Consider the following 12,205-nt stretch of genomic DNA (forward strand, 5'->3'; position numbering starts at 1 on the left):
AGATCTGACAATCATCTGTAAGCAGCTTATTTATATAGCACCAAAAATAATTAATAAATTACCTTCAGATCTCATTGAATTTCCATGTATCAAAACTGTCCTAATAACATAAGAGATTGGATTTGCCAGAATTTTTATTTTGATTTGAATATGAATTTTATACAGTCACTATTTCTCTTTAGCTTTAAGTTAGTTTTTAGTTTTTGACTTTTTCATGTATGTTTTGGAAAGAAATAAATGATTGATTGATTGATATTGATCGGGCCCACATAGAATGCAATATTATTCCATTGAATATTATAAAAAAATCATCTTATTAATCATCCACCAATCAACTCCTTGTCTCAGAACTCTACATCTAGGGTATTATCAAGGAGCCGTGGACATATGTAATTGATAATTGAATTTGAATTTAATATTATTAAGCTATATTTTCAAGTCCTTCTAATTCACCAAGTAGCCAACTGTACTATAACACAAAGACCCGGTTCCACAAAAGATTGTTAAATTTTTAATATGAGTAAAATGCCATGACAACCAATATTAGAAAAGACTTTTTCAGAATGCATAGCCTCTTAAGGGGAGCCTCGTACAGTTTACCCCATAAAGCTGGATTACAACACAACAGTGACAGTGAAAATAACCCATGAGCTCTAATGGGATTATTCATACTCGTTCGGCTGAACTGAATAGGAATAGTCCAATTAAAACTTGAGGGAATTGAATTTACACTATCACTGTTGTGTGGCAATCCAGTAAAGACAATTCTGCCCTGATGTGTGTCATTGGTGAAAGGCGTCGATCAAAAACAGACGTTTGACAGCAGCTTAGAAATATATTTAATACAAATAATACAAAATATTAAATACAATATATTTAATACAATTTATGCATCTGGCAGGATATACATCCTATATAGTGAGGTCCAGGGGCAGATCCGAGGAGGGGCGATTGGGGACCCCTTTCCACGTCCGGGGGTCCCCCGGACGAAACCCGAATCACCCCCCCCCCCAACAGATATCGGAGTCATGGTTCTGCGCCTGGTGAGGTCCACATTATAATGGCAGAATTTGATTAACATTTGTGTTGCTATTCTTGTCCATCATTCGACAAAACAGAACGCCAGATCTTTCTTTAACAATGTAGAAATATAATTGAACAAAATATTTTATCTGAATTATATAGATTCAATACATTTTTTATGAATGAACTACCTATAATTGATTATTTAAACAAGAATGAAACGTTAATATTACATCAGATATACCAGTATCACCTATACTCCATAGAAGGCAGTCGCAAGACAAAGAATCGGCTACGTTGTTCTCCTATCTTTCTCCACTACCATTATAACGTGGACCTCATTATACAATTAGGTACCTCCAGGGCCTCTGACATGAATTGACGATTGTTTTCAAGCAGCCGGGACCATCCAAGCACGGGAGTGACCCGAGCAAATTTCTTGTCCGGGCTGGGATTCGAACCCGGTCCTTCCTATTTATTTACAATAAGAATATTATAAAGCCAGCATTTAATCCACTCGTCGACTACACGGCCACTCTTAATTACTTTAATATTTTAATTGCATTGTAAGACTCACCCCTATCATGAGCAGAGATGACAGCAAGCCGACCCGGGCAGAATGGCGGATGGGCTTCACTGCTCACCGCCCGGTCTGGGTGCAGGATTTCCAGGCCACACACCGCCAAGAAGAGGATGGAAGGCGATAAAGACGTTTTGAAAGTCCAAAAGGCTTATCCTCGGTTGAAAATTTAAAATATTACGCAGTTAGTATAATGAAATTCAACTGCAAAGCTCAAGTGGGCCCAGTACAAAGAATTTTATTGATTCCCATTCAACAGCAAGCATTGCGCAGTGACAGTTGACAGCTTTCTTATTCTTTGTGCAGGCAGAAAGGCGCATGCCAAGCCACAGTATACATACAGTATGGAAACGTGGCTAGTACCCTAACGCAAAAATCAGCCATCTTGTTAGGAAGTTCCACATTGATGAGAGGTTCGGATCTCTTTACTGATTCGGATCAATTGATCTCGTTCACTGCTGCGAGCCAATCAGAAGACCAGGATTGAAACTTCCTAAGGTCACGTGACGTGTCTATAGTGAGGTCCACGTTATAATGGCAGTGTTTGATTAGTAATGGTATTGCTATCCTTGTCTATCATTCAACAGAGCGGATAGCACTATCTCTTCCTCGCTTTGCTCTGTTGCCAGATCAGCTTTTAACAATGTAGAATTAATTATTAATTAACAAAATATTTTATCTTGATGATGATATTTCAATAGGAAATAATTGGAAAATATAATTTGTTGCTTGATAAAATATAATTGATTATTGTAAACGAGAATGAACAGTTAATATTACATCAATAAACCTGTATCAGCTACCGTCTATAGGAGGCATTGACAAGACAGAGCATCGTCAACGTTGTTCTCCTAGCTTTCTCCACTGCCATTATAACGTGGACCTCACTATAGTATTTGTGCCATATAAAAAGCATTGATTAGATAGGCGTTTTATTGACAGATTTCATTCTGTACCTATTCTGTGGCCAAGCCTGGCCGGGCGTGTTTCTCCGTCACACACAGCACCGTAATGCGCAGGTAACGGGGTTTCCCGTTCCATTTAAACAGTTCTTTGGATGTACCGTTCTTGTGATAACAGTTACCGATCACTGCTACTGGAGCTGATCCTGGCAGCCAAGGTGAAGAGACTCGACTCTAGTCGAGAGCATGAGTGCTTTCAAAATAATGGTGACGTCGCGGAGACTAGAATCAACTGGTATGAGTTTCACCATTTGGAAACACATGCTCTCGACTAGAGTCGAGTCTCTTCTCGACCTGAGTCGCATAAGTGTGAGTTGAGCCTAACGCTTCCAAATGGTGACACTCAGACCAGTCGATTCTAGTCTCCGCGACGTCGCCCATTTGGAAACACAATGTTCTCGACTAGAGTGAGTCTCTTTTCGACCTGAGTTGCGTAAGTGTGAGTTGAGCCTAAAACACTATATTCGTTTATGTGCAACTGCTAAAGAAAGGAATGTCATTTTATTTGATGATGATAATTATCATCCTAACCTAACCTGAAACTCTAACCCTGGCTTTTCAAGAACAGCCTTTAAACTATGAATGTGAACCCAGGAGCCTTTGCTTTTTCCAGGCCCAGTTCAGTTACTAATAAAATACAAAAAATAACAACAGACAAACTAATAAATAAAACATACATTATAATGTTCAAACTTAAAAATGTCTCGTCAGGTTTTTTTTTCTTTTTTCACCTGAGCTCAGATGCCAAGCTCTCCCACAGTCCCCTCAAGCCAGCGATTCACAGTTGATTAATCCTCCTCAGTATACATTCCACTTCTGTTAGAATAATTTTCAATTGTAATTTGAAATCGATAGTCTTCAGTGCCATGAATGACTTTTCTGAAGTCGGATTCATATTATTTAGTCACCACCTGATTGGTTTGCTATCCTTGTCTTTCATTGGAAAAAAATCCCGGCCCGGGCAAGATATTTATCTCGGGCCACTCCTGTGTTTCGGATGGACACGTTAAGCCGTCGGTCCCGGCTGCCTAAAAAGCAGTCGTTAGGTCATGTCAGAGGCCCTGAAATTGATCAGTTGCGACCTGATAACTCTGACACCAGACCTGAGCCAGCCAGGTCACTCGATATTATTATTATTGGAAAAAAGAAGATAGCTAGATCATCTTTTACCTTTGCACTGTTGTCAAATCGTTTGTTCTCTATAATGACATAAAATGAACCATCAACATAATTTCATCTCAATTATGAAAATTATGAGAGTAATAGAATATATACATGATAGGAGTTATTGTTATCAATAAGAATCAATGATCAATATTACTTTACATAGGCCTAGGTTAATATAGTTAATATACTGTAATAACTTTAATCACAGTCACTAAAGGAGACGTTGATAATAGATATTTGGTAACTGTAGTTTGTAGCCTTATCATTACCAATGACTTTATAACGTGATACATCAATCTCACACTATGGTGAGGTCCACGTTATAATGGCAGTGAATAAAAATAGGAGAATGGCGACGCCAATTCTCTGCATTAATTAATTATATTTCTACACTGGCAAAAAAATAATTGGCATCGTTGTGGACTCAGAAAAGGAGTACCACCGGCTTTGTCGAATGATAGAAAAGGATAGCAAAACCAAAGTTGATCAAATACTGTCATTATAACGTGGACCTCACTATAGGGAATAGTTTTCCAAAAAAATATTTCTCTTCATGTGTAAACGCTATCAGATACTCCAATATTCAATCAACAATCTTGACGTGTAATCGATCAATCACTAAATATTGATATTCCAAAATTAGAGGTTGGCAAGGCTCAGTCGTAATACAGAAAGAGGATTTTTCATCAACACTTTCAAAATAAGAAACTACATGAAATAATTTCAGAAATTAAAATTATTTCTACTCTCCATGGAATATGGGATAATCATCAAAAGCCAAGCTGAATTTAATGAAAATTTTGTGTGGTTTTGTTTACTGACTGGAGGTTTGTTATACTGCAATCAGCTGTTCATTTTATAAACAGATCAGCAGATGATAATAAATAATAAATACTCTTTTCTTCGTCTTGCGCTGTTAAATCACAAATCATTATACATAATGCAGTTGTTTCTCAATAAGTATTTTTATTTTAGGTTTCCTTGTCAGTGCTGACTGTGAACTAGGAAGGTTTCATTTTTATTAACATATTCTAACTATATTCACTATTATAACCTAGTCAGTACGTACCGTACCTTTCATGAATACTTTTGAGCAGTTGTCTTGATATCTAAATATGCAATCATACAATTCTTGTAACAATATCAATTTGAAATTGCCTATTCTTTTGAAAGTGCAGTAAATGTAATGGAAGAGCACTGTACTATTACCGAAATTTCCAAACTATCAAAGAAAGATGCATTACACAGGGATTCAGAAACTGGTATCAATTACTTGAATGAACACAAATGTGGTGTATCAGATCGACCAACATCTAGCCTTCAGAAGAAAATGAGTGGACAGACTCATACAACGAAGCGAAATGTGGAAATGAGAAATATTTGTAGAGATAAAGCTCGCGCTATCTTCGATGACAGAAAGCGAGCTAGCCTTCTGGGACGCAATCTGAAGAAATGTGTTCGTATAGATGGCACATTGAATCTCAGCAACCAAAATTTATCTGAAGGTAAGGCACTTCTATAAACCATTTAAAGCAAGTTATAACTAGGCTTAAATTATAGTTTCAACTTCAATATCCAGCCAAGTTGGACCGTTCCATCATCATTTGACTAGTGGTTAAACACTCAGAAATTTATTTTTATTATTTTCATACTGCTGGCATCTTAATCTGAAGGTGATAATTCAGAGTTTTCAATCCATGACCAACACTTGTTGGATAGATTTCGTAAATTCAAAGATTCGTTAAGTTCAACATTAAGCTTCAATTTATCTATTCATCAGGCTCAAATCTTACGTACTCACCGTACATAAGATTTAACCATTTTAAAACATATTGGTGTCACCAACAAATTATTTAGCCAATACTTATTAATATACTCCTCTTAATAATTCCTCTTAAGATCAAGATGATCAGTTATATGTCCCTAGGAAACACTGTATAGATTCATCATTCAGGGAGTACAGATGGTAAGAGATCTGTCGAGCATTAAATATCCAGAAACATAATGAATCATACTTTATATTTCCATCCTTCATCATGACCAGAGGTCTGGGTTGACTTTGTGTGTAGTGGACCTGACTTGGTCCTTGTCGTAGGGGTTGACGAATGATTTACGTCAAAATAAGCACTTATTCACGTTTTCAACTGAGCGAAACATTTAAAAATAGATTACAGTATTTTACAACTTTCATTAATATGGCTTTGCCTGTGAAAGTATCACATTTGTCGTTTGAGGTTCAGATGTTGTTTCTGTTGGCCTGAAAGTATTCCTCCATAGAGTAGAATGGTGACTCTATCAACCAGTTCTTGATTCTTTCCCTGAATATGGATCGACAGTGGACCATGGACCAAGTAGCCCTCAGAATCCAGGATCCTCAGAGCTTTCTTCTGCTGGAGCATTACTTCTTTACAACCTGGTGCATGACCCCACAACTTAAGTCCACAGTTAGGCTCAACTCACACTTACGCGACTCAAGTCGAGAAGAGACTGCGACTCTAGTCTCTTCTCGACGCAGCATGTGTTTTCAAATGGTGACACTCTGACTAGTCGATTCTAGTCTCCGCGATCTCGTGACTGTGAGACTAAGTCGACATGTTGGTCGAGCCTCGACTTGAGTTGCGTAGTACCGTGCATTTTTAATGAAAGTGAGGTTATGTTTTATGAAAGTGATGCTTTATCATTTTAGATAAAACAATAATAAGAATTAAATAATACAATATAGGCTATTCATAATAATTATTATACAATTTTTTACATGCTAAGTAGTGACGAATTAGATCTCATATTTTTAATAAAGTTAAGTTAGAAAATGGAGTAGCATGGAACTGAAGTAGTGACAATGAGCAAAAAAGTCGTAAGGTCGAGAGACCTGGAGTCGACTGGAGTCGTACGGTTTGAGCCGATGTAGTGTGAGTTGAGCTATGAAACAGCAAAATACACCTCCACAAGATGCATCCTGGAAATCAATGGCCTCAGACGTCTCAGTAGAAACCATAATCCTTAGTACTTTGAAGCTCTTCATCACCTGTATAATATCACCAGCTGTGACTGGGTCCCATTTTTCGAAGACTGGTTTAATTTGCTGGCACCTGGAAATCTTCATCTGTTTCACTTTAGTCTGGGATACACTAGACTATTCTTTTGACCTGCTGGATGAGGAACTGGTTAAACTCATCAGGACTGGCAGTGACATCTTCAGAAAATCCGACCTGGTGTTAATTTTCCAGGCTGCCTTACATTTATTACTGTCTTGATTGATTGGAGACTGTTGGCCTCCCGTTTAGCTAGATATACTTCCTGTCTATAAACTTGTTTATGTTACTGGTAATCAATCTATCAAGCATCTAATGAGGAACATTGAACCAATTAAAACTGATATACTTCACTACTCATATAGGTAGCCTACTAATTAAATCCTGTATATAAATCAAAGTAAGACGTTACCGGACTTTCAAAGCATCAGTTGATCTTTAATAATCGAATGCCCCGAGTCAAAAGGTGACCCATCCATTCTTCATGAACATTTTCAGTCAGTTAGACTGCCTGACAGACAATTTGTCAGTAAGACAAAATGTCAGTAAAGTAACTGACAAATTGTCAGTAATGAAGGTCTCAATATGATTCTGTTATAATCAAGTTATACCCGGCACATTTAAAATTAATTTTTTCACATTGTAACTTGTAATTGTTTAAAAGCTTAAACTAATCTACATTGTGACCTCCTTAACAACAAGGCATTAAATATTATTCCCAGAGGAAAATAATAAATAATATTGAGTTCAATTTTTTCGCCACAAAAAAGTTATCAATTGTTACGAAAGAAACAAATCAAGGAAATATATTACCTCACTTAGACTATTGATCAGTGCGTGGGGAAAGAATTCTTATCTTAATAGGCTTTGAAAACTAAAAGTTGTTGAAAATAAATGTAATTCATTTCTTAAATTATGAAATGTAGCCTAAAATAGTAACTTATAATGAACGACAATAAATCTCAAACATGAAAAATTAAACAATTCAAATTTAGTACAACAGTAGGTTGGTCGAAGAGTGCTGCATGAAAACCAAAATTACAAGCAAGAAAAATAACAAGGTAATATTAATGAATTAAGAGAAAAAATAGTATGTGAGAAATAAAAACTCACTAGAACGCGTGTAAACCTGCTGATGTTTTATCCACGAAAAACTATTATTTTTCTATAAAATATATTGTTTGTTTTCATTTTACAGTTCCCCAGGAGACTTGGTCTGTTGATTTGTTGGATGAAACAGAAAAGCAAAAGATGATCGTAGATTTTAGTAATTCTGATGATGAATTGAAATGGTGGGAGTTCAAGCCTCTGCAAAATCTCAATTTGAGTCACAACAGCATCAAAGTCCTACCTAAAGAGTTGGGCATTCTAGAGGTGTTGATAGAATTGAATGTGAGTATATTTATTATCGTTATTCTTTCCAAATTTTCCCACATAATCGATCTGAAATATCACTAAAATGTAATTACATTACAGAGTCAAACTACGCTTTTCAAGTATAAAAAACACACATAGAAACCTCCTACATCGACACTACTATAGTTGTTGGATTAACTGTGGGTATTCTATATATAATACAATAATATAATATAATCACATAACCTCTAGCTGCATTTTGACTTTTGTAAAAATTAGAATTGGAACCGTTTTGGGCGTAAGTTAGCCTGTGGTACTTTTCTGTAAGTTGTCTAATACTGAATGATTAAATAAATAAAAAATAAATATTCCTTATAGAATCCTATGCTGACATTATGGAGTGAATCTTCACTTCACTAGAAAACCCCTCCACTGTGCGAGATCTCTTTAATCATGCGGTTCAACTGCCCCATCAAGTAGATTATATTTTTCTTTAGTGGAGTCCACGTTATAATGGAAGAATTTGATAAACTTTCCTTGTCTATCATTCGACAAAGCAGATAGCGCTATACGTTTCTAGTTCTGAAACGTTGTCAGATCGTTTTCTAACAATTTATAAATATAATCAATCAACAAAATATTGAATCTCAGTTATGAAAATGTATATTTTAAACTGTGAAACATATATTTTCCTGACGAATAAAATAGAGTTGATTATATTGAACAAGGATGAACAGTTAACATTAAATATACCGGTATCAGCTGTCCTCTATAGAAGCCAGTGGCAAGGCACAGAATCGGCAACACTGTTCTCCTATCTTTTTCCTCTGCCATTATAAAGTGGACCTTACCATAAATCATTTAAATTGTTTTTCCCCTATTTTTAATAAATTAAATATTTCGTTTTCTACTTGATAAGTCACTCCTTTATTATATCTAATCTTCTACTGTAGTAGGGCAGAATCAAGTTCCTACCTAAAGATTTGGGCATTTTAGAGGTGTCATGATTTTATGTCTAAATTTATTAAAATTCAATATTGTGGTGGTATACACAGAAAGACTCAACTCACACTTACGCTACTCAGGTCGAGAAGAGACTCCACTCTAGTTGAGAGCATGTGTTTTGAAATGGTGACACTCAGACCAGTCGATTCTAGTCTCCGCGACCTCACCATTTGAAAACACATGTTCTCGACTAGAGTCGAGTCTCTTCTCGACCTGAGTCGCGTAAGTGTGAGTAGAGCCTTTGTGTGACGGCTAACGACAGGACAAGTGTGTTGAACATATGTGTTCACGCATGCTCGTCATTATAATTTCTATCATTTGTAATTTGCCATTGGTTTATTTATTGATATTGGTTGTTTATTTCATGTCATAAGCTGATGTCAAACATCTGTTTTTTTCGTTCAATGCCTCTCACTGATGACAAAACATGCATGATGAACATTTGCAATGATTCGACCTGTCCTGTCGTTAGTGTTCACCCCAAAACACACTGAATGTATTCACAACTTTGATTTGTTCATAAATCTTGAATCTTCTATACCATGATTACATCATTGTTGACATTGATAACATCAATATTCCTGGCAGGTTGAAAACAATCAGATTGAAGAACTCCCCAAAGAAATCGGACAACTTCAACATCTAAAAACATTGAAAGTTAAAATGAATCGTTTGAAGTCAGTCCCAGAGGAATTGTTCAAGCTCAAGGAGATCGTACATTTGGATTTGAGCGAAAACTTAATTTGCGAAATCCATGAAGGCCTGGGAGATCTGGTCACCTTGCAAAAACTGGTAATTATATTCTTATAGTCATGTTCAAGAAAACTTATCAGATTCAAATATATACTTATTTGAGACTTTATATCCGTTTTTGATTATCTCTTACAAGCCGATCAGATTAATTAATCTTCCTCATAACTTAACAATCTTAAAAAGATGCATACTTCTCTACTTAAATGTATCATCATAAATAAAATGCTGTAATCAAATAAATAATGTTTTACCAACTTCATATTAATAATCTTGAGATACAACATTCGATTTTGAAATTGCTATTTTTATCTAATGACGATTGCTATGATGACTCAATCATACTCGTTATATCATTGTATAAATTCACATTTTATTTAAATTCTTCCAATCATTGTGTGTTCATCCTACATATTTTATATTAGCCTATTCATTGTATATTGTATGTATCGTCAATCACTCTGTATTTTATTTTAGAATACTTCATGACTTAAAGAAATCATTAGTTTTTTCTGCTTTCACTTGTCCAATTTTGAATCTATGTAGATTAAAAACCAAATTAAATAACCAATTCGCACTCAATATTATCATAGAGAAACAATAGCATAAGTAGGTATCCCATGGTATAGGGCGTTTATGTCGCAACTTTTACTGTTAAGCTGATGGTCCACGTAGTTCTTTCCTGTGAAGCTTCATGACGCTGGTAGTCTCTCATATTGTGCCGTTCATACACTCTTACCCGGTCAAAACAGTAAAAGTTGCGACATAAACGCCCTAAACCATGGGATATCTACTTATGTTATTGTTTCTCTATGATATTATTTAATAAACTGTGTAACAAACTTGAAAAGGCAAAATTATAAATCATGCTTTTCATAAATGGTGTGTGGATATCTTGAAACAAGTTGTTCGATTCTTGAGTAATAATAATTGTTGAACTTGAGCGCACTGTCCTGATTTGAGTGTATTATAGTGTAACACAACTTCAAATTTATAGCTTGTGATCATTGAATGTATTTATACTGCAGTCGAGTTTCAGTGGCTTGTAGAGACCGTAATGTTTCTCTATGAAATGCATTTACAGGATTTATCAAGGAACAAACTATCAGCTGTTCCTCTATCACTAGGCTATCTAACCAGCCTAGTAACCCTGAATATTTCTCATAATCATCTTGCCTCCGTTCCGGAAGAAATTCAAAACTTGCGTGGTCAGTTATTTGTGCTAAATAATGTGTGTCACGTCCTGTCGTCACCAAAGTGGTTTTATTGCACTCTTGCATCTTCCACATAAGTAGTCATTAGTTAAAGTCTTACAAAATTGTTATATCTTGTTTTAGTTTATTTTTATCTCATCCTATTCCTAATCACAAGAATTCCACAACAATAATTAAAAATACATAGCATTACTTCGCTTGTGGCTTGTGTTTTATCAAGATTCCTCACCAAAAATATCTTCATTGCTTGTCATGTGATAACATAATAATTCAATGCACTATATTCTCAATTGAGAGTTTTTTTTTTAATTTAAATGTCATCATTTGCGGTTTAAGGCTTAATATTGCACACTATGATATTGTATCTGTCCATAGCTTAGCGGCCTCACTGGCAAGAAACTATCAAAGCGAATAAATTTATTTTATATCTTGCTTGTTTCATCTCATTTGAAATCTTAGGTCACAATATTAGTTGAAATCATCTGACCTTTGGCAATATAAAAACGCTAATGTGCAATATATTAACTCTTGTAGCAATGTTATCAAGTTATTGAAGCCTTATGCTCAATGCATTTGAACATAGATACATTTGTTTATTTATTCAATCAATATATTTGAGAGAACTAAATTATGTAAAACCGAGATCTAATATTCAATATGACAATCTCCGGCTCTTGAAGCTTCCATAAACAATGCTTCTGAATCAATAATTATTATTAAACGAAAATCCAAATTAAAATCAATTTAATTTTTCCTGTTGTCAATATTTGCAGTAGCAGAAGTCTTCGGGGTGAATTACAGCATTTAATTTGGATTTTCGTTAAATAATAATTATTAATTCATTAGCATCTGGATAATTGCAATATCTCAGTAATTTCCATGTGAACACTGCTTCTGAATCAATTATTAATCTCTCTGAACAAAACTTAAAGCTAGAATGATGAAAAATCTAGAAAGAACCATAGTGTGTTGGAAGAAATGTAATCACTAGAACTAATTATTATAAAATGCAGTTTTTGCATTAGAAGCTTGATTTGTAATTGAAATAATGCTTTTGTGATTCCAAAATACTTTGGAGCACTATGAATTGAGTTTAATTTTGTTTATCAGTTTCCT

At 35.1% G+C, this 12,205-nt stretch overlaps 1 protein-coding gene and 1 long non-coding RNA gene across 2 annotated transcripts in view; one reads left to right on the forward strand and one right to left on the reverse strand.

Annotated features, from left to right (window-relative positions):
- The window catches only part of LOC120354881, a 31,842-nt gene extending 29,981 nt beyond the window's left edge, over window positions 1-1,861 (reverse strand). Inside the window, exon 1 of the long non-coding RNA XR_005573274.1 lies at window positions 1,601-1,861. This is a non-coding gene — a long non-coding RNA (uncharacterized LOC120354881). The remainder of the gene's footprint in view (window positions 1-1,600) is intronic.
- A 2,771-nt stretch (window positions 1,862-4,632) lies between these two features.
- The window catches only part of LOC111043779 (leucine-rich repeat-containing protein 40), a 36,152-nt gene continuing 28,579 nt past the window's right edge, over window positions 4,633-12,205 (forward strand). The window contains exons 1-4 of the mRNA XM_022328824.2: window positions 4,633-5,237; window positions 7,963-8,156; window positions 9,714-9,917; window positions 10,960-11,083. Coding sequence (XP_022184516.2) covers window positions 4,919-5,237; window positions 7,963-8,156; window positions 9,714-9,917; window positions 10,960-11,083 — 841 coding nt within the window. The 5' untranslated portion in view covers window positions 4,633-4,918. The remainder of the gene's footprint in view (window positions 5,238-7,962; window positions 8,157-9,713; window positions 9,918-10,959; window positions 11,084-12,205) is intronic.

The sequence above is a fragment of the Nilaparvata lugens genome, chromosome X (genome assembly GCF_014356525.2).
Source record: "Nilaparvata lugens isolate BPH chromosome X, ASM1435652v1, whole genome shotgun sequence".
Lineage (NCBI taxonomy): Eukaryota > Metazoa > Arthropoda > Insecta > Hemiptera > Delphacidae > Nilaparvata > Nilaparvata lugens.